We start from the raw sequence: 27,015 nt of genomic DNA, 5'->3' as shown, positions 1-27,015 counted from the left end.
GAGATGGGCCTGGCTCAAGTTGGAGGCCAAAACAAAACACAAAGAAATTTGGCAAATTGAATTTTAATCTTAAATATGTACATCAACATGTACTTGAGCGTTGTACATAAATGTTTGTCTGCTTGAAGTTTTCCAGATTGCTTAATTGATGTTAATATCCCCAAAAATGTCTGCAGGGGCCCGGGGATTCTCCCAGATCCCCCTACTTTTTTTAATTTTTTTATTATTTTTTGTTGTTGGTCTTTCACCTTTTTCATGTCTTCGGTGTTTGCATGTCTGTGCACATCACGTTTGGAGGAGAAATGGCACTGCACAGTACCCTAAAAACACCATACCAACAGTGAGGTTTGGAGGCAGGAACACAATGGTTTGGGGCTGCTTTTCAGCAAACGGTACTGGTAAACTTCACATTATTGAAGTAAGGATGAATGGGCAAATGTACCGAGACATTCTGGACAAAAATCTGCTGCCATCTACGAGGATGATGAAAATGAAACGAGGGTCGGCATTTCAGCAGGATAATGATCCAAAACATACTGCCAAGGAAACTGTTAATTGGTTTCAAAGAAAAAAAAGGAAGATGGTAGAATCGCCCAGCCAATCACCTGATTTGAATCCAATCGAAAATCTCTGGAAAGAACTGAAACTCAAGACCCATAAAAGAAGCTCACGGAACCTTCAAGATTTGAAGACTGCTTGTGTGGCGGAATGGGCCAAAATCACACCAGAACAATGGATGAGACTAGTTTTTCCATACAGGAGGTGTCTTGAAGCTCTCATTGCAAACAACGGCTTTTGTACAAAGCATTAAATAAATACCAGTTGGCGTGTCCAATACTTTTCCCCTGTGTCATTTCACATTATTACACACAACTTAATTTCTGATCTTATTTGTTCTGCTTTCTTTGTATGTATGGATTACTTGGGTTGTTCCCAGCTTCTGGTGAAATTTCTATGTCAATAGCACTTTTGGAAATATATTTAGTGAGGACAATGCTGACTCGTTAAATGCTTATTTCAGCCTCTGTATATTTGGAGGGACGTATCACATTTTCACAAAGCTAAATTATGCTCATGTTAGGATACACACAGCATCTACAGCGAAAAAAGAAAGTTTGTAATAATTACTTTGCGCATTGGGTTTGCATTGCAGTTCGTTTTTTACCAGAGCAAAAAAGCAAACTTGTTCAAATGCTTGTTCAAACCAAAATGACTGCTTGTATTGTTGGATTACTGCTCTGTACACTATTCCTTACATTCCATTCTATTCTGTATGCAACAATTCCAAAATCAGTTCCAATCTGTAACAATTAACCTATAATTCCACATTTCTTACATATATTTGCAGGTCAAGATCTACTCCCCCAGCACAGCAACAATGCAGAGATGAATAGCAGTCTCAGGCTGGCATCACCACTTATAGGCCAACCCACTAATGCCACCCTGACTATCACCAATGACCACCTTCTACCTCAGAACCCCACCAACACTGGAATGGCTGGTAGGACTTTGCCTGTAATGAATATACTTTTGTTTGTAATTTAAATTCATATCAACAAAACAGAATTTGCTGTCTCAAAGCTTGATCAAAATTTTAATCTAACCTTGCTGTTCTCGTTACTTTTCTCCTCTTAGCAAAAGTGAAAACAATCCCATTGCTGCCTCAGATATACAAAGGCCCTCAGTTTAAAATATTTCCATCACTCAGTATGCACTAATTTTTGTGTTATCTGGTGCTTGTAAAAACTAGTCACGCTCCACTTTGATATATTAAATATATTAAATGCACAAGTTTAGCAGTTGTCAAAATGAAATAAGTGGCTTGTATAGTTTTTACTTGCTGCTATAAAATATCTCGGGCTAAAATGAATTAATATTTATTTTATGACTAGATATTATTGTAAAATACATGCATCCTTTTTTTTTTTAAAGTAAACCTTGCTGACTGCATCTCTCACATGATGGTTTCAGCAGATAGGTTTGTTTCATTACAAAATTGTAATAATAATAAAAAATAAAATAAAAAACAGTACCAGTCAGCATAAAACGTTTTATACCTGTACACTTTGGCCGGAACATGAGAATGAAAATCTTAACATACACAACAATCTCTTTTACAGTCACCAGTCTTCCTTCAAGCACCTCACTGTCACACACCACTTCATCTCAAAGCCTAGTATTGTCACCTGGAGATGTGGCCAATGATGGTAGCGTTACACTAACCCTAGCAGACGCCCAGGGTATGCTGGATGGTGTTACTGTCAATCTCAATACACAGGTAAACCATGTTTACATTAAAATGTTGTTGGTTATTATTGTGCTGTTGTAACCATCTTTTGTCTACCAGGCTTCAAATTCTTCCATCCATCCATTTTCCGTAACGCTTATCCTTACTAGGGTCGCGTGCATGCTGGAGCCTATCCAATCTGATGCTCGGCGAGAGGCGGGGTACACCCTGAACTGGTTGGCAGGGCACATACTGTATTCACAAACAGCCATTCACACTCACATTCACACCGCCGGGCAATTTAGAGTCTTCAGTTAACCTACCATGCATGTTTTTGGGATGTGGGAGGAAACCGTAGTACACGAGGGAGAGCGTGCAAACTCCACCCAGGGGAGGCCGGATTTCAACCCTGGTCCTCAAAACTCTGAGGCAGATGTGCTAACCAGTCGTCCACCCTGCCGCTTGCTTCAAATTCTTGACCGTTTAATTAGCCAAGTCATTGTATCTTATTGTATCTCATCCTTAGGGTCAGACATGCCCTGCAGTGCTGAGTGACTCCAATCTACAACCAGGGCAACCAGCAATTGGAGGCCAGCCGATCATACTGGTCAGCCATCATTCCCAGTCTGTGATGGGAACATCTGACAATGGATATAACGTAAGTTCATTAGTTAACCAGGGGAGACGAAACAAATGTGGAAGATGGATTAATTTATTCGTCCAACTTTTTTGTCAATGTTGAAGGGGAAAGCAAGTTCATTGAACTAATATCATCCACTATAATGTTTAAGTGGATGAGAACTTACATGCACTGTACATTGTGGCTGTCTACGATTATGCATTTTTTTAATAATGCAAAAATATTGGACAGAAAGCATTTGACATTTATGTTTTGTGTTTGTGTTCTAGCCAAGAAATGATAGCCACAAGAGCAGGAAGGGTCACCCCACGGAGGCTGATAATCGGCACAAATGTTTCTACTGTAATCTCGTTTGCCCAAATGCCAACTCACTACGGCATCACTGTAGACAAGCTCATAGTAAAGACCGATGCCACGTCTGTAGTATCTGCAACAAAGCTTTTAAGAGAGCAATGCACCTTAAGGTAAGCGCGTTTTGCAGAGCACTAGCTCTTACTTGACACCCACCATTAATATAATCTGGTATTATCACTTATTTGTGCCTGACATGTAATATAGGCAAAATCTTTACCATCTTTACCACACTAACAAACATGTTAAAAGTAATATAATACTTCTCTGATAGTCAAACAAAACTGAAGGTCAAAAGTTTTCACACAGATATTATAGAATATACACAGTTTGTATTGTATCTCATTTGATTGTGGGGCATTACATAAATCAGACCTAATATACAGTATGTACTACATATGCTGTGATTTACTGTGGATACATTGTTTGTGTAATAGGAGCATGAACGAGTTCACCAGCCAGGCCCATCGCTTAGCTCCCTCAAACCTCGAGTCTTCAGCTGCTCCTCGTGCGGGAAGGCCTTCCCGAAGCGCAGTCAGCTGGAGAGACACAACCGCACACACACAGGTGATATGAGGAGATGTGTTCTTTTTTATACATTGAGCAGAGTCCTGCCTCATCCCTCTGTGGAATCAAGTAGCTAACATGATTAGCTATATAAAGCATAGAGACACAGTTCAGTCATACCATTATCATTTGAATAGACTCACAAGAGTATATTTGGACCGCATCATACTAAATCTCCAAACCCCTTATGGCCTCTTTTCCACAGAGATTGTGCAACATTGCCGCAGTAGTGCAGCCATCACTCCGCTGTTCTTGTCGTCAAATTCCTACCACAGCCTGTGACGTTTTCTAGAAAGTTGGCATCAAGTCGGTGCCAACAACATTAGCATTTGGAATTCGCTGCTGTCCTATTTGCACACAGTGTGCTCAACATAAATGAGTATCAGAATCAGAATCCTCTTTATTTGCCAACTATGTCAAAAACACAAAAGGAATTTGTCTCCGGTCCCCGGCAGTTGGAGCTGCTCTAGTATGACAATGGATAGCCATTTTGACTTTACTTTTGAGACATAGAAAAATAATGAAAATTAGAAAAATTATTTTGGAATCAGTGGCTCACTGGAGTATTTTGTGTTATTATTTATGATTGGTATTTATTTATGGCATTATATGGTTCTTTTCCATCTCTTTGTTGTCAATGTAGGGCAGCTTTGGCACATCTCTGACGTAAGTTTGTGAGTGTGTGCAGTTTTGGCAAAATCAAGCATGGTGAAGGCTTTGAATCTCATTCAACAGATTCGGGAAAGGATGTCAGTATTCTCAGGTCATTCGCAGTTTCGTAAAATCTTTCAATAGGCTTTTCTGAAGCTCCACATGCGTTTATGGAAAATGTATTAGGTCTCCTAGTGAAGTACTAGATGTTAACTAGTATTTTATAACAAATAGTACAATCCATAAAGCCATTTGAGCATTTATTAGATATCCTCTTTGTCATCACTAGTAAGACAATTCAGCGGACTAGTACATGGACCTTAAGCTGGATATCCTTGTCGAATATATGCTCAAACCACTATCCATATGCAGCATCAGTTTTGGAAATTGGGGGTTGACTTTGGTTTTTGTAGAAGCACTGACGTTTTCAGCAGAACATGTGGAACGATCAGCGAACTGGTACTCGACAGTGTTTTGTCTTGTTGCCCGACAGGCGAGCGTCCCTTCAAGTGTCTTCAATGCGACAAAGCCTTCAACCAGAAGAGTTCTTTGCAAGTGCACATGGTCAAACACACAGGAAAGAAACCCTTCAAGTGTGAGATATGCAGCATCCGATTCACTCAGAAGAGCAACATGAGACACCACATGAAGCGAGCCCACGGCTACGGTGAGCATGTGGACACAGTCACCTACATGTTGTCAAGACCTTTACGGTCCATTTTCAACAATAGAGAAAGCTCTTAAAAGCATTTCATGATATTGAACGGTGTGGATGTGGGCTTGACACAGTCAGCATACAAAACGTCCTCCTTGAACGGAGCGGTTGCATTTTACTTCTTCCACACAGCCTTGGTTTAGAGCTGCCCTTACTTTTATCATGATAAACTTAACGCAGAATTGGTTGGCAACAGAAAATTCCGTAATATAGCTAGTTGAGTTCATTCACTACAGTGTGGGTTGGAGTCTTACTGTACTTTGTTGTACAGATACTTCTACGAATGTGTTAATATGTTAATGTTGTTAATAAGTCCCCAAGATAACAATCAAGCAAACAAAATCTCAATTGCAGTAGACTTTACCCCTCTCTATTTACATCTTTTTTTATGTCTGGTCATCTTCTGCAGAGGTTGAAAAAAAAGTAACAAGCCTATATTGACAAAGCAAGGACTAAAAAGTGCAAATACCTTTAATTGTTGTCAAATGTAGGGAGTAAAAATAAAATGTCATCAGAAAAATACTCGGGTAAGATATCAAATATCTGAAAAATATACTGAAGTACAGTAACCAAGCATTTGTACTTCATTACTTCCCGCCATTATTCTTCTGTGATCTGGCTTGTTGGCTTATGAATATCGGAATACTTCACAAGTGCAACAGGATGCAAATGTTTTCTGCTACGTTTCTACAAAGAGACAAAAAAAAAAATCTATTCTTGTTCATTTCCAGTGTCACCTGTCTCTGTGTTTTTCTGACAAAATACGGTTCACGGACCATAACAGACTCCTCCTGGTCGCAACATCAACAACAAACCACCTGTAGCCTCGCATCTACAATACGTGCTTGGACCTGAGAAGAGACACACCCCTGATTTAACGCTCCCCAATGTGACAGCAAACTAAAATTGGATTGGTTTTGTCTACCATTTTATGGCATGAAAACCCACAAACCATCTGGCCAAGCATTCTGTTTCACAGAGGGAAACATTTGTAATGTCATTCATTCATTCATTTATTTAAAAATAGCAGGAGCAAGATGTACTCTCATTTTATAGCAGTCGAATACATTTTGTAAAACACAGTTTGTTTTGCATATGGCATTCTTTTCCACGTGTTCTCAATTACTCAAAGTAAAAATATTAAAGCCTCAGGTGTGTTTTTTTTTCTGTATTAGAGTCACACCTTTTATTTATTTTTGCCTTTTTTCATCTTCACAGGTCAAATTCAGGATATGACTCTGCACCAAGAAGAACCAACCGCTCAAGTTACTGTAACCCCGGAGCTAGACCTGGAAGTGGTCCCTGAGTCATCTGGAGATTGGCATAATGTTTTCCCATGAGTCATCCCAGATCACACAAATCCAAAACAGCTTATCAGAGAAAAAGAAAACAGGTTATATATTGCACATTGTTGAGTTTGAAAACAAAACAACTGCAAATGTTTGCCAAACATCATCTTGCCTTCAAAATGCAAATATTGCCCTTCTATCTATAGATGCTATTTTCTGTCACTGCTTTTCTCACTGTGAGGCTTTGAACAATCTCATTTTGACACAACCAGTCAGAGAAAATGTAGAATCAATCAATCCCAAAAAATGTGGATGATGATATGTCCATATAGTTTCACGATACCATATTAGAATTAAGTAATAGTTCATGTTTTTAAGTGTTGTAGGCTTAAAAGGTTGACTTTCCTAGTATTTCAATGGGTCCCCTATGAAGGGTTCATTTATGAATTTCTCAAATTCTCTTGAGAGGTTTGTTTAGGTAAGTATGGGCATTAAAGAGAGCTGGGAAAGTAGACTGGTTTTTCGAATGCGAAAAAGGAAAGTGTAGCCTAAAAAAAGCCTCGCAGAGAACGAGAGACTTTATTACCGGTCTGCTCGCTGGGACGAATGCAGCCAACGGTACTGCTGGCGTGGCTTCCAAAGCAGCTTAACAAGAGCACATTTTTTCTCCCCAACTGTTGATTTTATTACTTGGTCTTATACGGACATTTATAGTAATACATGTTTATAGTGTATATTTTTTGGTTTGTTTTTCTGCTCCTTTTGTAAATAGTGAATTAGGTTTGTTTATAGTTGATCTTCTGCAAAATGGTTGTATTTTGAGCCTACTGAGCTTACTGTAAAGCAGACATCAGTTATTTTCTATTGTCCTTAAGAAAAGATGATTAAAGTAATTTTTATATTATCTGAAACCCTTTCGTGTTTTTACATTACTTTTAAATTTCCTATGCATTTATTTACTTTCAACAGATGAATAGTACAAAATGCTACTTGAGTAAATGTAGTGGAGTAAATGTAGCGTGTTCCTACTCACCTCTGTGTACAGGAAATGTTTTACGTGACTCATACATACAGTACATGTAGAAGTTGAACACTGTCAAGTACCTCAACCAAGTAAAACTAAAATTAAGTAATACTACAAACTTACAATTTGATGACACCTGACAGACAAGTAAGAAAGAGGGGACGGGACAATTTGTTGTGTTGCTTCTCTGGTCACTTCAGTGTTAGTCAGTAGCCATGAAATTGCTTTCAGCTACGTTTCATTAATATCAGCTTGGTGTAAAAAAAAAAAAAAAAAAATGTCGTTTTCAATTATTTTGCTCTTATTGGACTGAGCAGCTAGGAATTTCTTCATGTCAGACTAAGTTCCGCTTCTGATTCTGTGGTTAAGAACCCGTCCGTCCGCGCGCCCCCCCCCCCCCCCCCCCCCCCCCCCCCCACACACACACGTACCTTGTGTGGCATCAAAAAACACAACCAAGGACAAACAAAAAGTGCATTAGGAAAGTATTCACAGCTCTTCACCTCTTCTAGATTTTATGTTACGCCTCATTTCAAAATGAAACACATTCATATTTTCCCTCAAAATTCTACACACACCACCGTAATGACAAAGAATTATTAATTTTTTTACTTCCCGAAGCGCAGTCAGCTGTATTGTTGCACAGCCATTTTCAGATTCCTCCAGAGATGTGTAATCTGGTTCAAGTCTGGCCTTTGGCTGGGCCTTTCAGGACATTCACAGAGTTGTCTTGAAGTCACTTGTTTCATATTTAGGCGGAATCTAGGAGTCGTCCTGCTGAAAGATGAACCGCCACCTCAGTCTGAGATCAAAAGAACTCTGGAGCAGGTTTTCATCCAGGATGTCTCTGCACATTAATTTTTCCCTGACTCTTCTCCCAGTTCCATCCTTACAGCATGACGCTGCAGGGCGGACTTGATTGGATGCTTTGAGCAGGAAGTTATTCCGCATCTGGTGCGGTTTTTGAAATGAGCGTTGCCAGTGATTCAAACATAGCTGCTGCTCTCAAATAATGTTTTGACTTGGGACATACGTATGGGATCAGACTTGGGCAAGAAAGAATTTCACAAAACATTTTAAATCGCATCCTTTTGGCCCAATTCTTATTCCATATGGGAGACGAGTGCTGGGTTTCTTCTACATCCGCACAGCCTCGCTTGCTCCAGTTACACACATATGAGGTGATACTAGATAGATATGCTCGGGTCTAATCACGACATTCAAATAAGTGTGTGCATGCTGACAATGCATTTAAAAGTGGTTAGGCTGGACAGATGGCGCCGTCTAGTTAAGTCGTCCCTCTCGTCCAATCAGCGATGAGTCTTATCCCCCACCAGTACCTATCTTTTCCGGTAGCTTAATTTTGTTTAGTTTTTTTCATTTGTGGTTTTGTTTAGTTACTTGTTGTTGTGATGAGTTAGTTGCCATCATGTTTTTTGATTTACTGCTCTGTTTAGTTATTTGTTGTTGTGATTAATTATTTGCTGTCGTGTTTTTTGATTTACTGTTGTGATTAGTTATTTGCTGTTGTGTTTTGCAGTTCAGGGCCATCGTAAATTTCGTTTGACTTTTGAGGCAAATATTGGCTCACCTCCAAATTGTGAAACCTTTTTGGGGTTTGACTTTGGAAGTTCCAATGTACTGATATTGGAAATCACAATTGAAGCAAGGTTAGCACTGCTTCCTCACAGCAAAAGGTAATGTAATACTCAAAGTTGAGGTTGGTATCGGGTAGTCTCCATCAGACAGTCACTCTACTCACTCTTGTTTTATGTAGTCTTAACTATTTTAATATACAGTAACTGCCCAGCCAGCATTGTAAAGGCATATCTTTTTTTTTTTTTTTTTTTCTGTAGGCATGGTGATCTGAATATAAATACATATCTTATTAAATCTGATGGTAACGGAGCTATTTTTGCCAACACAGCACAGTGGAAGAGTCCTTAGTTCTAAATTCTGAGGTTCTTGTTTTGAATCACAGCTGTGGAGTGTGGTGTTCTCTCAGTGCTTGAATATTGCAACCAATCCAGGGTTTACCCTGCCTTTCTCCCAAAGTCAGCTGGGATGGGCTCAAGCTCGAAATCGACCCTAATGAGGACAGGCCATTTAGAAAGCGAATGGATGTATGAATCTGTTGTCACCATGGTTACCCGTTCCCCCCCCCCCCCCCCCCCCCCATTATTATTATATTGATTGTATTAGCTTTTAACCACAATCTGAACTGAAAATATCTTAATGTGAAACATTTTTGACCAAATAGCACATTGTAGGCTAGTTGCAAAACAATATGCTTATGTAGAGTATATGAATAATGTAATGCAGTCAGATAAACATTCATCAGACTAATACAAGTGCAGGTTGCTGTTGGATCTACTACTGATGTATAAAGTTTTCTCAAAGCAGTGATGTCCTAATACAGTATGACCAAGGTGGTGGATGGGTTGTTGCTGAATGTTTTATTAGGTGAAAAAAGAGGTCTGCTGCTTTTTTTAGAGGGAATATGAATGTCGAATATAAATGGTTAATGTTTTTTTTAATTCCCCCCAGTGCTCCCTCCATCTTCACTGTGTATTTCTATGCTCTTTTCACCATAACATCAGAATACACCTGAATTGTGGCCTATCAGAGCGGTTGGTCTGAATTACATGCTCGAACTGAGTCAAGTTTGTTTTATGTAGTAAGAAACAAGTCATCAAATGTGTGTCTGGCCGGCGGAAAAGACACACAAATCATTTTGCTTGCCTTCATGTTCACATAAAGCATCACACACTATGGAAGGGATCGGGTTTTTTTATTTTTGTTTTCAGGTAAGTGGCCATTCAATTTATTAAACAGGAGGGTCTTTACATTCAATCTAAAGGATGCATTGGAAGTGAATTCAGACACACACATTGTAGATTGATGCCATATTTTACACACATGCGTGCACACACCTGCAGTTTAATTCATCTGGAATAAGGATGGTCTGCATTTCTGTGACCAATTGTTTTATTTCTGACATAGTTGGACAGAAGCACCAGAGAATGTTTCACTACCACTTAGTTAGTCAGAGAGCACCTTTTTTGAAATTGTGTTTGTTTGTCTGAGTAATCAAGAAAAACGAAACAGCAGTTGGTTTAAGGAGGCAAGAAGAGAGGCTGAAGACGAGAGGCTGATCATATTTTTAGAGTCAGTAACTGCACGTTTAAAGACCAGCGATGCACACGGAGAAAATTGCAATGTGCTGTTAGTGCTACGTTGTTAGAAATGACGAGTACGTGTTGCTTCAGTGCTCATTGCAGAACATATTTAAAATGGTTGAGAATGTCTACCTATAACCAAAATCATTCAAATGACAAACATTTATGACATCACACTTAATCAGACACAGGGAGGTGGAGTGGGGAAAAAAAAAAACAATAGAACCAAAATGGCTCTAGTCTACAGTAATGTAAGTGGGGTTAATTGTACCACAAAATCAACACAAATTCCTGTTAATGGGCACAGGGAGCGTGTAAGGACATGACAAAGACATAGCGACAAGACAATAAAGACAGAAGCAGCCTGAGCCTAGAACAACAACAACAGGCAAGTTCAGAACTTGAACGGGGCCTGTACTCTCACAGTCCAGGTCTGCTCAGCCACATTTGGGTTTTTTAGGGAGGACAGACACTCAAGCACATATACGGCCATGGCAGGGGTCAGGGGGTCATTCGGGATGCAGGAGAGCAGCTTCAGGGTCACGTTCAGGAAAAGACGCAGGCAGGCAACAGATTGTGTGGCGATCTGCCAGCCAGTGAAGAGTAAGACAACAGGACAGACGAATCAAGAGATTTATACAATATTATGTGTTATCAGATTCAAAGGTGAGTTTAAAGGATCACAAAGTTTCATTTTCTTCCTCTCCTTGCCCGCGTTACTCATTCTTGTCCTTGACTTCTTCTAAGGGGATGTTGGAACTTCAGCGTCTGGCTGGAGAAGAGCTGCGGCTTCCCTGTGCAACAGAGAAGAGACATGAGTGATAAAAGTATATTTAAAAATATATGTTAAAACCCAATCCACAAACTAATAGTTTTCCCATGCCAAAAATGGGCAATATGCTCGAACAGCACGTGCACAGAGATCTTGCGATGTTTGCTTCATTCAGCGTGGGAGAAGAGGTGACAGTTGTGGCAGGAAAAAGCTTGGTGCTTCACCATGACAATGCACCTGCTCACAATGCCCTGAGCGTCTGAAAATACCTACAAAAAAAGTCTCCTGGAGCTATGATATAAACCTAAAAGGAAGTCTGGCATTTTTTATTTACTTTCCAATTTTGGCCAATTTTTGTCCTTTTATAGAGTTCATATTTTAACTCCTCCAACAGATTTGATGCGATCGACTGCCAAACTTGGCACATACTGTACGTCAAATGTTCCTTGAAAAAGTATTCCAACACCTTCAATTTGTTCACATTTTGTGACCTTCAAATCGCCAACTTGAATTTATTGTATTTATTTTATCTCATCCACCCCCGGGGTGATCAATTCGCCCGGAGTTCCTCAAGGCTCTGGATGTTGTGGGGCAGTCCTGGTTGACACGCCTCTGCAACATCGCGTGGACATCGGGGACAGTGCCTCTGGATTGGCAGACTGGGCTGGTGGTCCCCCTTTTTAAGACGTGTTCCAACTACAGGAGGATCACACTCCTCAGCCTCCCTGGTAAGGTCTATTCAGGGGTGCTGGAGAGGAGGGTCCGTTGTGAAGTCGAATCTCAGATTCAGGAGGAGCAGTTTGGTTTTCGTCCTGGCCGTGGAAAAGTGGACCAGCTCTACACCCTCAGCAGGGTCCTCGAGGGTGCATGGGAGTTCGCCCAACAAGTCTCCATGTGTTTTGTGGACTTGGAGAAGGCGTTCGACCGTGTCCCTCGGGGAGTCCTGTAGAGGTGCTTCGGGAGTATGGGGTACCGAACCCCCTGATATGGGCTGTTCTGTCCCTGTACGACCGGAGTCAGAGTTTGGTACGCATTGCCGGCAGTCAGTCGGACTAATTTCCAGTGAGGGTTGGACTCCGCCAACGCTGCCCTTTGTCACCGATTCTGTTCATAACTTTTATGGATATTTATGATCTCCAACTCTCACTGGAGCGGTTCGCAGATGTGTGTGAAGTGGCTGGGATGAGAATCAGCACCTCTAAATCTGAGACCATGGTCCTTAGTCGGAAAAGGGTGGCATGCCCTCTCCATGTCAGGGATGAGATCCTTCCCCAAGTTCAACAATCTTGGAGTCTTGTTCACGAGTGAGGGAAGAATGGAACGGGAGATCGACAGGCGGATCGGTGCAGCGTCTGCAGTGATGCGGACTTTGTATCGGTCCGTTGTGGTAAAGAAGGAGCTAAGCCGAAAGGCGAAGCTCTCAAATTACCGGTGGATCTACGTTCCTACCCTCACCTATGGTCACGAGCTGTGGGTCGTGACCGAAAGAACAAGATCCCGGATACAAGCGGCTGAAATGAGTTTCCTCCGCAGGGTGTCCGGGCTCTCCCTTAGAGATAGGGTGAGAAGCTCGGTCATCCGGGAAGAGGTCAGAGTAGAGCCGCTGCTCCTCCGCATTGAGAGGAGCCAGATGAGGTGGCTCGGGCATTTGTTTAGGATGCCTCCTGGACGCCTCCCCGGTGAGTTGTTCAGGGCACGTCCCACCGGGAGGAGACCCCGGGGACGACCCAGGATACGCCGGAGAGACTAAGTCTCTCGGCTTGCCTGGGAACGCCTCGGGATCCCCTCGGAAGAGCTAGAGGAGGTGGCTGGGGAGAGGGAGGTCTGGGCTTCCCTGCTGAGGCTGCTGCCCCCGCGACCCGACCTCGAATAAGCAGAAGACAATGGATGGATGGATGGATGTGATAGACTAACACAAAGTAGCACATAATTGTGGAGTGGAAATGATATACGGATTTGAAAATATTAAGCTAATATAAACCTGGAAAGTGTGGTGTGCCTTTGTATTCAGCCCCCTCTACTCTGACACCCCTTACTATTCAACGTAATCAATCGCCTTCACAAGTCACCAAATTAGTGCATTGGGTCATTCGTGTGTGATCTACTCTGTGTAAATACTCATGTTCTGTGAAGGCCTCTATGTTTTGTTAGTTTATTGCTGTGTGTAAGTACAATAAAGTACTCTAAAATGCAATTTTTCTTGTTGCATTGTTGCTACCGCTTTTGGGGGGCCTCGAATTTATGAATGGCATTTCCATTCATTTTCAATGGATGCCTAATGTGCCAGTACCCCAACGTTGCCAAGGATGCAAGGGCCCACTCATAGCTGCTCGCACCTCTTATTATTATTCGAATCAAACATGTTTCATTTCATGTATCAACCAACAAAAACACATTTTATCTCTCTTCCACAACATTGAACTTCTTCTTGTGAGAAATAAGCATGCTAGTAATCAGATGGGTTTGAAGTTACAGCAGCTTCTTCTTCTTCCACTGCAGTAACATAAATAAATACATTTAACATGAGATGGATGGTGTGGTATAGAAGATGGATTAATGGATGTAAAAATTAATAGTCTGTTTTTCAGAAGCAAATTTGATAATGAGATCATGGGATACGTTTCAAGAAGAAGTAAAACCAAGTCAAAATGAAGACTTGTTTTTATAAGGGATTTTTATTCATTTTGGAAAATGTACATCTACTAGTTCTAATATTGGTTAATACATATTGCTTGATTTGATTATGAATGCCTTACAATAACAAGGCTTAAGAGGTGGCTGCTGTAACTCATTATTCGACGTTGGAATATAAATAGAAAGGAAAAATAAACATTTCAAAGGGGTGTTTAGAGCGTCTGCCTCACAGTTCTGAGGACCGGGTTCAATCCCCGGCCCCGCCTGTGTGGAGCTTGCATGTTCTCCCCTTGAATTAACACTTAGCCCCACCACAGTATGACATTAGGGTCTCCCAGACACTCCTTTTTATGCACTTGATTTCATTCATTTATTAAAAATACATAACATCTATCTATTTTCTATACCACTTGTACTCATTAAGGTCGCAGGTGGGCTGCAGCCTACCTCAGCTGGCTTTGAACGAGAGGCGGGGTACACCCTGGACTGGGCACCACCAAGTTGCAGGAAAAAGGACCAACTATATTCATATTCACACCTTTGAGCAATTTGGAGTGTCAAATGTACCAAACAAGCATGACTTTGGAATGCAGAAGGAACCCAAAGTACTCAGCGAATGCAAGCACGGGGAGAACACGCAAACTCCGCACATTAATACGCTACAATAATTCTTCCTTTGCAAACATTACATCATGTTCTGATTTAAATGACGTGATCAGAGAAGTAGGTTACTGTATGGATTCATCAATGTTTAAGGATGTCTATAATTGTGGTTATAATTTGACCCTCATGTAGCTGAACATTACCAAAATATGGCAAAGTTCTGTATAACGCAAGAATTACACCAGTGCAAACTACAACCTCAATAACAAATATACCGTCTGACAGTGTAAAAACTGTTTAAAAATAGAACAAAAACAATATTTGAGAAGACATCAATGATTACACAGCTCTTTCATTGGTCTCACATTAGATTGATGAAGGGTACAATGACTAGCCTGTAGCTAGACCATTCAATCAAATAGGAATATGTTTCTGGGACCGCTTTGCCATGCCTGATATGTTGTAGTGGTTGATCTGTGATTCACAAAGAGAAGTCTGAAAAGTGGCTTTATAAAGCAAAAACCTCTGATACATAGTTACATCACGCTTTGTACACAATGTTTTAACACGTTTGTGCTTGTTGTGATGGGTTTAACCACATGAACCAAAGGAGGAAAAATGCTTTTCAAAAAGAATTTGATGATACAAAATAATCATATTAAATTACTGCCCATAGTTGGGGATCCTGCCATGAGAAGTGGATCTGGCATCTCCAGTGGGATTAAAAATTAAAAGCTCAAAGTATGTGATATATTGTCCATGTTGATCAATTGTGGGTTTTAAAGCTGCGGTGGATTTATTGAGATTAGGATGTTTTCTGAGCTTTTCGACCTTGAATACAAGCAAGTTAGTTACTCACGCTTCTGTTGTTATCGTCACTGAGGTAGAAACAAAAGATAAAAACACAATTTTGGACTCTGAGAAAGAGAATATGCAGTAGATGTTTCTTGAAACTAATTTAGAAACTTTTTTTCCTTACCATTTTGAAGATCCTAGTCAGGGTGCCTTTGCCGTCCCCTCCACTGGACCTCTTGGCTTTAGCAGACTGAGACTTCTGGTCACCCTGGGACAAGGATACAAGGATTCGGTTGAAGAACTTTTGTTAGCTTTTGTACAAATGAATTTCAGCACAGGGGCAGATAGGAATATACTGTCAAATTCAGAACAATACAGAAGGTGAGAAAACAAGATTGATGGGGAATCAGACAAGTTTGTTTCTGCCACTAAAGAATGGAAGGAAGAAACTTAAAAGATGAAATTGATAAACATCGCAAGGTGTTAAACAGTTAGACATTCATAGACATCCATACATTCTCTATACTGCTTGTCCTCATGAGGTATAGACTTAGCTGGCTTTGGGCGAGAGGTAAGTTACACCAATTGCAGGGAACATGCAGTATAGACATACAACCATTCTCACTCACTTTCACTGCTGAGGACAGTTTAGAGTTTTCAATTACCATGCATGGTTTTTAAATGTGAGAGGAAGCCGCGCTACCTGGAGAAAAGCCCCACTAACATAGGGAAGACGTGCAAACTTGTGATTTGAATCCCGGACCTCCGAACTGTGAGGCAGACATGCTAAGCGCCAGTGCGCCGCGCTGCCACAGCAACAACTAAAACTTACAGCTCATATTTACTCACAGTTTTTCACTACTTCTGACAGGAATTTTTAAAAAGCTACAATGCGTGGCATTTTGATTCGATTTTGTGGAATGACTGTTCAAATGTTTGGTGTATTTTCTTTGGATAATGGATACGCTGACCTCCAGCCGACACCGAAAGCATGACAGAAAAAGAAAGAAAAACGATACTAATCAGCTCACAAGGAGTCTGTTCTCTGTTTTCACGACAGCCTTTTGTGTTCATTTCCTGACACCACGTATGACGGAGGCACAATTGATTTTGGCAACATTTTAATATAGAACGTTTGCAAATCAAAACATGTTAAACACACATCATCAACACAAGTCTTCTTCCCATTGAAGATTTTCAATTAAATTTGCAAAATCACATTCTCATTAACACTAAAAATTTGAATGCTGAGAATCAAGTGCAAAGTTAAAATTCCATAACTTTGGGACTGCAATGGGACGCAGTGATGTATTTTTTAGGGTTATACAGTCATCAAAACATTTATTTATTTATTTATTTATTTTAATATTAGTTTTCAATTTATCCGAGTGCTAGCCTTTCTCGGCATTTGCATGCAACCTCTAAGATTCTAGATTCCCAACAAGTGTGCTGTGTGTGGCATGAGTGATCATCCAATTTCACTTAATTGGTCGAAAAATGACGATTTATTGTCAACAAATAATGTATCTCTGGTAATCTGTCTACACCAGCGACGCACATTTAACCTGATTGATGGACAGGCACGCCACATCCGAGTGTGTACACTGTACGAGCAAGGGAAAAGTCCTCTTTTCGTGACCTGTCGCTCTGATGTATGATAATAGGCCAAAACCGCACACGGCCTCTAATGGGCGAATTTTATGTGGGTGTTGCTGTCATACCCTGTGATAGATTATCAGCATTAGGGCCCTCCGATAATTTGTTCAATGAGCATTTCAGATCACTATTAGCTTCTCTCATTATCAACATGCAATACGAGAGAATTGCAATTTCTCGTAGGCGTAACTAACATTTAGTTGCAGTCCTTCTGTCCGACATCCATCCCAATGAATATTCTCTTTCCCAGCTACGAATGATTGACGTCTAGCACACACAAACACACTCGCGCGCACACATGCATTAGTTAAGTGGGTGCAGATGTTCAAGATATTTCTTGAAAATAATGGACAGGAAGTCAATGAGGCAGAATGGCTGAAGTGGTCGATGTACTGTAGACTAAAGGGTAACAGATTTACTGCATCAGGCATGAAGGCTTGATAGGATGACCTTGCCTGAGCCACGGATTAAATGAGCCATGATACCACTGTGTTTTTTGGCGTTGTCAAAGCACCTACCAGACCTATCTTGGCTGCTAGTCCTCTCCACTGGACATACCCAGAGACAAGAGACAGGAAGTAAAAGGGACAAGGAACTGTTAGAAATGCCAGTCTGTCTGAGGGGAGGGAAGAAGTCAAAGGGTCATGCGGGCTGGCAAGGGTGGATAAGAAAAGACAACGGGAGAAGAGATAGAGGGAGAGGAGAGCAAAGCGAAGGCTAACTTTAAAACAGAGAAAAGAGTGGAAAGTTTTTTTTCACTGGTACTCTAACTAACTAACGAGCTAACTAACTAACTAGCCAGTTGGTTATCGCTAACACACAAACACATATTTGTTTTAAAAAAAAAAAAAGCAGTACAAATATATTTTTTTAAATGAATTACTCAATTATTTTGTTCAAGAATACTGGACTTCTCTTGCAGGGTAAAAGTTATAATCATCATCATTGCTGTTCATTTGATCATCTTTTTAATAGCTTAATATTTGATCTAGCTCTTGTTTTCTTTTGCATCACATTACTGTGCAGATGAACTTAAAAATGTGCCCTACAAATGTATACAATAATAAATCAAAGATGCCTGTAGTTTTCCAATAAAAAGCAAAATTGTGCATTTGTCAATCGTTTGTATTTTTTTTTTCCATGGGAAATAGACCACTATTTACCAAAACAGCTATGCAGTCATACCTTTTATACATGTGTGTGTGTATATATATATATATATACGTATATATATATATAATATTTAAGATTTAATTACTGCCTTTAAAAGGTCGTAGTGTTATTTCTTAAATAATGTCCACATTTTCTACTTTCAAAATTGAGATTCAAACGTGACAATATCCTGCGAATGGTCCTCCCAATTTTATTCATTTAGTGTAAATGCATTCATCACTGTGTGCCATATGTCATATTATGAAGACTCACCCTTGACTTTGGGGGGGCGGGAGACACCTGAGAGGGATTTAATGGAAGACAGTGAAGAGTTTGGACAGAGTTAATGAGAGGACATACACAGTAGCAGAGTTGCAACGAGACAAACAGCTCCCCAAATTTAGTTCTTGTGAGGCCATCAGCGCTGTACTTCACTCACGATGGTACGGAAGAAGTGTACAACCGCATTCTCTGGCCCCCGCTTACGAGGGGACGTGGCAGACGCTTTCTGGGGGGCGGGAGAGAGGGCCCCACGGAAAGACCCCTGAGAAGAGACACAAAAATGGTGAACAATCTATGATAAACCCATGTGGAACGATGGTGAAAGGATATTGAAAACTTTGCATTCCTCACGGCTCTGGCTGACAATATTAACAAAATATTTAATCTATTCTTATATTACAAAACAAAATAAATGATTGTAAATAAAGGTCTCAAACACAAATCATAAATTTCCTAGTAATCCATTTTTACAATTATGGACCGTATTACAAAAGAATCACCGAAGAACAAATATCTTCCCATTTACGCAGTGTCCCTGAACGCACCTTGCCTTCTTATGCAGCTGCCTGCCATGAATCGCGGCCCTCGCCGCACTGAATCGGTTGCAAAATACAGCATTTATCCGCCGATATATTAAGGCAGATTATATGAATGTATTATATTATATAGTGTGTTCGGACGAGTTTCTCCTGGAAGGACCTAACAAAACTTGGCACTCTTGAATGAAAATGAACTTTTCCTTCAAAAACCGTTCACAGACGCCAGAATTCTCAATTACGTTCAGCAGGCAGAAATTAACTAAGTTCAGTTCACGTTCTCACAAAATATGAACTATTATGAACCGGATAAATGCAAAGGGTTGCGTCAGGAAGGGCATCCGGCTTTGCCAAACAAATATAAGCGTTCATCCAAAGAATTCCATCCTGGATCGGGTGTGGACCGGGTTAACAATGTCTGCCACCGGCGCCGGTGGAAATTCAGCTACTGTGGGTCGAAGACGAAGAAGATGTGGAAAGCGGGTTCTTCGGCAGAAAGAGAAGAGGAAAGCACAGAGCCGAGAACTGAATGTGGGGACTTAGAATGTTGGGACTATGACAGGAAAATCTCGGGAGTTGGTTGACATGATGATTAGGAGAAAGGTGAACAATATTGTGTGTCCAGGAGACCAGGTGGAAAGGCAGTAAGGATAGCAAAGCTGTGGGAACTATAGAGGAATAAAGTTGAGAAGCCAGACGATTAAGTTATGGGAAAGAGTAGTAGAGGCTAGACTCAGGACAGAAGTGAGTATTTGCGAGCAACAGTATGGTTTCATGCCTAGAAATAGTACCGCAGATGCATTATTTGCCTTGAGGATGTTGATGGAAAAGTACAGAGAAGGTCAGAAGGATCTATCCAACCTCGGATAAGCGGAAGAAAATGGATGGATGGATGGGTTCTAAAAATGCTAAATCAATACATACCATAGTAAGACAGCAACCTGAGTGCAAAAAACACAGATGCAATGTTTCCCCTAGCAAAGTTAGCAAAGACCCAATTTATCAAATGTCTCTGTATTAAGAGTGACTTTACCTCCCCGATCTGGTTTGTGCAAGTAGGACTTTGCTTTTCACCGAAGCACTACAAGTCTACATGATCCCCTTGTGTTGCATGTGCCAAACTCAAAGCCTGGGGCGCAGATCTGGCCTGCCACAACATTTGTTTGTGGCCCAGTAAAGCAAATCAATTGTGTCTACTTAATTGCCTTTTTCGAAACGGATTTGATTTTTTTTTTTTTTTCAATGTGGTCGTACAGTTTATAGCTCACATTAATGGTGAAAATAGTTTTGAAATTATTCATCATAGAGGTATTTTTATGTCACAAATTTTTTTTTTTTATAACCAATGTTTACAATTTTTACTGTCATGACGACCCTCTGAGGGAAACCAACATAACTATGATGTGTCCCGTGGTGATAGTGAGATTGACACCCATGCCTTAATGCTAGCCTGGTTTGTCTCAGTAATTGGCTGAAAGAGGAGAAGACATTTTCTCTGTCCTGACAATGAGCTTATACAGGCGAACCATGGTTACGAACGGCTTTCACAAGCTTTATCCTTTCCCCTCACTACGCCTGTGCAAAGTGGGTCAACTCATGTTATGAAGGTGTGTCAAAGGTCGCGCGTCTATATGCAGCTGTACCTCTTTACGGTTTCCGCAGAGATGAAAGCACACATAATCACATTGCTTTGTTGTTAGTGTTATTTCTACAACTAGCATTCCTATTCCCCAAACAGCAGAAATGCTTTCTTCTACTTGATTTGTTGTTGTAGTCTGCAATCGTGTGCAACCAACCCATAAAGGACTTATAGTAGGTGGAACAGAAACAACTTTCTGTTGTATTTCCTTTATATGTCTCGCCATCAAACACAATTTATTTAAATTCACATATCACATATTATTATTCAGTTAAAATTGTATTAATTACAAAGCCTCATCTTATTTTTTTCTCGTAATTATTATTATTTTACCAATCAGTACAATTGCTGTTGATTATGTTCTAATGTTAATTGAACCAAATACGCCAAACCATCTTTGAGCGATAGCAGTGATACCACATTGCCAGCAACATGGCAAAATGAATTGATCTTGTTTTATTAAATTGTATTATTTTGTATATTAATTTCAACATTTAAAGCGATTTGATTATCAAACTACTTTATATCTTTTTGGAACAAAGTAATTACTAGTTGAATTTTTTTTGAGCGAGTGGCATCCCAAATACAGTGTATTCTTAGAAGTTTTATAATCTATATAGCATTCAGGTTAATGATCAAATTGTGTATTGTAGCATAGAAGAGTCCAACGATCACAAGTTAGAGGTTAGAGGCCACCACAAGGTCGCACATATCACTTCATAATGCATGACACCAAATTCAGTACTGAAAGGTTATGGATAACAATTCACAGAACTCATTCGTGAGTGACACATTAGCTTTCCTATCTATTTTATTCTTTCACTGTAAAGCACAGCATTTGAAGGATGACACATTTGAAAGAGACCCCAAATCATTCTTGCACTTGCTCGATTCGGATTTAATGCTTCAGTCAGATTATGATCATTATTATATATTTAAAAAAATAATAATAAATCAACACCAGGCAGTGACAACGGAAGTAAACAAAAAAAAATAATACAAATATTGAACATTACATACCCCCCATTGATTTAAATGTGGGTAATATCCACACATGGCAGATATACCATGGAAAATGCAGAGAACAGACAGCGCTCTGAGATTTCCAGGGGTCCCCAAAAGTCTCATAAAAACTGATCTTATCTTTGATCTTATCTGTGATTTAAAGCAATTATTATTGTTTCAATCTTAATTTAAAATCTGAAACGCACATCCGAATGCTATATCTATCATGATCGTTTTTGAATGCTCCCACTGCCCTTTATTGCACTGGACTATTCCATCTTCTTACTGCACGTGCCGACCAGATTCAGGTAGACGGTTAAACAAAGGACTAAAAAGGTCTGCAAAGAATGAGAACTAGGTTGTACTCATTTGTGGAGGTATAGCGTTGGACTGTTTGCCACCAGTTTTCCTGATTATTTTTTTTTGCCTCGGCTAGAACGCGGCGCAGTGTAACTGGGCATTGGGCACGAGTGGCCCCTCCACCACTATATAAAAACTTGCACCAATGTCGTGTCAGTGGTTAACCTGCGTAATTGCGAGTTACTCATGCCCATTGCACACTGAGCGACGCCGGCGAAAGCAACTGAAGTTGTCCATCGCAAGACAAATTACAGTCGGCAACTCTTTTTTGTAAATTAAGTGCTTAAACACTAGACATCAACCGAGGTGCTGCAAAGGGGAAAAACAGCGACCCGATATCAGGTTTTGAGGCACCACATACAATATACTGTACTAATTTATTTTTAATTGAACCTCCCTAAATGATGGCACGATTGTCATGGAAGAAGTGGATAGCCACAAAGAGGAAAGGCAACGGGCAAGAATAAAATAGAGATGTGGATATTTTTGAGAGGCTGTTTGCAATGGTCAGCAATGATCAACATGCACATTATACACTGTATGATGTTTTATTAATTTGAAGCCTCATGTTTTTATACTTGGCAATTTCTTTAATCAGTCAAACTCAGTCAAACAGTGTTGGAATACAAAGTTTTTTTTTCATATCGGTACGGAGAATGAAAGAAATGAATGAATGAATATCTGAAAACTGAAATAACAGACGCAACCTTCAACCATGTGGTATGATAAATTAGCTAATTTTGTTATGCTTATATTCATATAGATCATAACATACATAAGGAGAATCTATAGACAGCGTTGGAATAATACGTTTTCAAAGTGAAATTAAAATTAAATGCCTAGCTAATTGGAAGAATAGCCATCTCTTCGTCATCTTGGGCTAGATAATTGCGAAAGCAATAGTTCTTGTTCTGACATGGGGAAAAAAAATCGTGCAGCAAATGCAAGTTACCTAAAAAATATGGCAACACAGTTTTTTTGTTTTGTTTTTTGTTTGTTTGTCAGTTGTTAGAACATATGGAAAAAGTTGGGATGTTCTGAAATAAACAGAGCAAGCACGACATTAAAAACAAATGGGCAAGCAAAGCAAAACAATAAGCGCTAAAGGTGTTGTTAAAGATTTTTAATCAAGCAAAAATCCAAAAGCTGAAAACAGGAGCAGATTAGGAACAGTTCACTGGTCACATCAAAGGGTTCACAACAAACAAATACAGCACAAGTATCCACTGTAAAGTTGACACTCAGAGGTCAAGGATGTGAACCTGAGGCGAGCGACTGATGTGAGGGAGGGAGAGTGTGCCCTTGCTCCCTCCTCCAGCCAAGACACGAGGGTTAGAATATAGTCTTATTTTGGTGTGAAAATGAGCTCCTTTGTGAGAGCCTGATTAATATAACCACTGCTCAATATGACAAAGTCTTCCTTCTAGTTAAAACATAATGTGATATTCAAGCAGAAGAAAGGCTATCCCAATGTACATCCACCCTTAATTTTAAAGAAGAACGTTTTAGCATTTAAATGCACATTTCCTGCAGCTAACAAGAGCTTCGTTTTTTTCACCATCTTGTAATGCACTTTATTGGCGCTATAAAACAATTGGAAGTTGTAACATCTTTGAAATAAAGATGGTTGGAAAACACCTCGCCAGTCAAATAGCAGACAGGATGTAAGACTGATTAAACATCTTTGAGCAGTAATTATATCAAAAAAACTCAACAAAAGTCTTTCTTCATGCTGAATCCTTGATGTGAATGAAGTGTCTACAGCATAAAGTGCTGGTTCCTTTTGGCTTGAGGCAACAGTGGTGGGCCAACTGCATCTGAGTTACTTGAAATGTGAACACTAATTATATGAAGGCAAACCCTTGGTGAGTACATCTACACTATATTGGCAGAAGTATTTGCTCACCTGCCTTGACTCAGATATGAATTTAAGTGACATTCCATTATCAACCCATAGGGTTTAATATGACATCGGTCCACCTTCTGCAGTTATAAGAGTTTAAACTCTTCTGGGAAGGTTTTCCACAGGGTTTAAGAGTGTATTTATGGGAATTTATGATGATTTTTCAAGAAGCGCATTTGTGACACACTGATGTTGGACGAGAAGGCCTGGCTTTCAGTCTCTGCTCTAATTCATCCAAAATTGTTCTATAGCGTTGAGGTCAAGATTGTGCAGGCCAGTCAAGTTAATCCACAAACTCTCTCATCCAAGTCTTTATGAGCCTTGATTTGTGCACTGATGCGCAGTCATGTAGGAACAGAAAAGGGGCAAAGTTGGAGACGTCCAAAATATTACTCCCTGAGCTCCAGTGAAAGGAAATCAGAATGTTCCAGCATACCAAGAGATTTTGGACAGTCAAACAGTTTGGGATTACCCCTTCCTGTGCCGAGATGTCTGTGCACCGGTGCACAAAGCGAGGTCCATAAAGACATGGATGAGAGAATGTGGCATGGAGGAACTTGACAGGCCTGGACAGAGGCCTGCGCTCAACCTCAAAAATATGGTCCTGGAAGAATGGGCAAACATTCCCATAAACTCACTCCTAAGCCTTGTTGAAAGCCTTCCCACAAGAGTTGAACCTGTTACAGCTGCAAAGGGTAGACCAACGTTATATTAAACCATATGGATTTAGAATGGGATATCAGTTAAATCATATGTGAGTCAAGGCAGATGAGCGAATAATTTTGCCAATATATTGAATTTAAATATAATTTTTATTTTATTTGTTACTGTAAAACAGTCTTCAATTTACAGTGTATGACTTTCATAATGAGAAAATTAAGCAAATACTGCTGCAAAACTATTACGCTGCCTAGCATGAAACTTCACACTTTGTTTCGTTAACGTGTTTCCTGACAAGTGTTTCATTTTACCAAAGCAAAGGAATGTCTGATGAACAGAAATGAAAAAAATATTCCTTACATGTCTAATAATTGCTCTCCTGACAGTCTTCCAGAACGCTTAGCCATAGTGGACATTTCAGTAGGCGGAAGGAAGATCAAGCTATTATCTTTCCAAAGTCATCGTGTCTGAATAAAAAGAAGTGGCAAACAGTCCCATATCACACAAGGCCAACGTCTGCCTCCTCTTTTCCATAAAACTACAAGAGGCTTGCTTTGGATTTAGTTTCAGTGTATCACATCATCTGTGTTATCAGATCACTAAACTGTGATGTGACCAACCACTGCCTCCAGAAGGAATGGCGGTGTGCACAGTCTGCAGAAAAAGTAAAACTATCACTTATGGACACTTCATAGCTAAGGAGACATTGGTCCGTTGTGTTTGGAACTAGAACCTAGTCGATGCCGCTAACTACTGCAGCAACAAAGATAGCCACTAAACTAAACATACATTTTCTTTTTACCCAATAAAGTGTATCATTAGAATTAATAACTGATGGCAAAATGTTGGGATCCTGACAACACAAGACTGCAGAAATCCATGCAAACTGAAATGCTGCATAACAATACAGTCGAGTCAGGTACAGACGTATTTGGACAATGAGTTTTATGATTATACCTTTAGAGCGGGTCTTTTGTTTACGATGGTCTGGACCTACTACGTTTAGTGGTTAAGATCAGCACGCAATGAACCGAGTGTGCAAGCCAACCACGGGAGTGAAGTGGTTGGGGTTTTTTCATTGGATTCTTTCACTGTACATCTAATATTTACAGTCTTCAATTAACCTAACTTTTGGAATGTAGGAGTAATGCAGAGTACCTGCAGAAAAGCCTCATACTGTATCCATGAGGAGAACATACGAACTCTGAGCTGAGATTCAAAACCAGAAATCAAAATCAGAAGTGTGGGGCAGACGTCATAACCAGTTGGGCAGAGTGCTGCCGATACATTAATCACATCACCAAATTCCGCTTTCAAAAATTGAGGTAATCGGCATAAATGGCTGTAATTCATAAACGGTAAATGCCATAGTTTTGTGAAACATCTTGAATCTGAAATCTGAAAGTCTACAATTCAATCATATATTGACTGTTTTAGTTCCATTGTGGCAGTACAAAAAGACAAAACTATACAAACGCTCTCATTGTCCAAATAGTTTTGAACCTAACTGTTTTAAAGTAGAAGCTACAGTACATCATTGCTGTCCAATAAAAAGCATGCTTCACCAATTTTTTTTTTTTTTTTATATCCTGAATATGAACATAATATCAGCCGACTAAATTTGATGCGTTGCTTTTGTTGGACTGCAACAATATGCTCTTCAATTATGGATGACTATTATTTCCCGCTTCAACTTGAAAGGTCACCAAGGATCAAAGATTAAATACACAATAATGCAGATTTATAATAATATTGGCAAAAAGTGAAATCTTTCACAACCATTTTGGGACATCCCACACCTGTAATACGTTGGCTATTATCCAGTTCATAAAATGTTTCAATAAACAGAGGCATTGCAATTATATCACCTGTACAACATTAACTAAATTTAACCAAACAGAATAATACCACAGATTTTAGTACCATTCAAACAAAAACACTTGAACACAGAAAATATCTGTAAATGATTCAAAATCATAACCTTTGTATTAATAATACAGTAAAAGCATTTACAACCCCAGCCAAAAGTTATTTTCATGAAAATTCACAACCCAAAGACAACAACTGACTGTGAAACTGAACGGAAATACCCAAGTCTATCGGAAGATTTTCTTTGTACCAATTTATTTCAAGATTTGTTAAAGCGCTAGAAGTGAAAAGTGGTTTTGCAAGAGAATTGTTTGAATGAACTGAGATACTCCCTGCCCCCTCACCTTGCTCTTCTTCTTCTTGTCCCCTCCAAAGAATTTTCCAATCTGATCCAGAACGCCGGGGTTCTTCTTCCTGCGGCCCAGACCGAAGGCGGCCTGTGCGGAGCTGCTTGCCGATGCCATGCTTGTGAGAGTTGTAATTTTTGGCGTAGTTGTCAAAAGTGT

The 27,015-nt window shown here is 39.9% G+C and overlaps 2 protein-coding genes across 5 annotated transcripts in view; one reads left to right on the top strand and one right to left on the bottom strand.

The window, feature by feature from the left end:
* The window catches only part of LOC133401195 (zinc finger protein 236-like), a 44,170-nt gene extending 36,856 nt beyond the window's left edge, over positions 1-7,314 (top strand). Inside the window, exons 26-32 of the mRNA XM_061673882.1 lie at positions 1,349-1,501; positions 2,121-2,278; positions 2,754-2,885; positions 3,137-3,331; positions 3,656-3,785; positions 4,930-5,103; positions 6,370-7,314. Of these exons, the coding sequence (XP_061529866.1) occupies positions 1,349-1,501; positions 2,121-2,278; positions 2,754-2,885; positions 3,137-3,331; positions 3,656-3,785; positions 4,930-5,103; positions 6,370-6,491 (1,064 nt within the window). The 3' untranslated portion in view covers positions 6,492-7,314. The remainder of the gene's footprint in view (positions 1-1,348; positions 1,502-2,120; positions 2,279-2,753; positions 2,886-3,136; positions 3,332-3,655; positions 3,786-4,929; positions 5,104-6,369) is intronic.
* Positions 7,315-10,238: 2,924 nt separating this feature from the next.
* LOC133401194 (myelin basic protein-like) lies at positions 10,239-26,973 on the bottom strand. Of its 4 annotated transcripts, XM_061673879.1 has the most exons (7): positions 26,854-26,973; positions 18,695-18,799; positions 18,529-18,555; positions 17,622-17,651; positions 15,632-15,715; positions 15,512-15,530; positions 10,239-11,437 (listed from the first exon to the last, which is right to left on the bottom strand). In XM_061673879.1, exons 1-6 carry the CDS (start codon positions 26,971-26,973, stop codon positions 15,528-15,530), a joined length of 369 nt encoding a protein of 122 aa, XP_061529863.1. In that variant the 3' UTR covers positions 10,239-11,437; positions 15,512-15,527. The 4 variants fall into 4 exon arrangements, with proteins under 4 accessions (XP_061529863.1, XP_061529861.1, XP_061529864.1 ...); XM_061673877.1 differs by lacking the exon at positions 15,512-15,530; XM_061673880.1 differs by lacking the exons at positions 15,512-15,530; positions 17,622-17,651.
* Between the last annotated feature and the right edge of the window lie 42 nt (positions 26,974-27,015).

This window comes from Phycodurus eques, chromosome 4 (assembly GCF_024500275.1).
Source record: "Phycodurus eques isolate BA_2022a chromosome 4, UOR_Pequ_1.1, whole genome shotgun sequence".
Lineage (NCBI taxonomy): Eukaryota > Metazoa > Chordata > Actinopteri > Syngnathiformes > Syngnathidae > Phycodurus > Phycodurus eques.
This window is presented reverse-complemented; position numbering and strand designations above follow the sequence as displayed.

Excerpts from the sequence above, each read along its gene's own strand:
- LOC133401194 (XM_061673877.1), bottom strand. The coding sequence starts at position 26,973 with ATGGCATCGGCAAGCAGCTCCGCACAGGCCGCCTTCGGTCTGGGCCGC. Across the intron at positions 18,800-26,853 it reads ACAAGAAGAAGAAGAGCAAG|GGGTCTTTCCGTGGGGCCCT; the intron begins GTGAGGGGGCAG and ends GTCTCTTCTCAG. Across the intron at positions 15,716-17,621 it reads TAGCAGCCAAGATAGGTCTG|GGTGACCAGAAGTCTCAGTC; the intron begins GTAGGTGCTTTG and ends TCCTTGTCCCAG.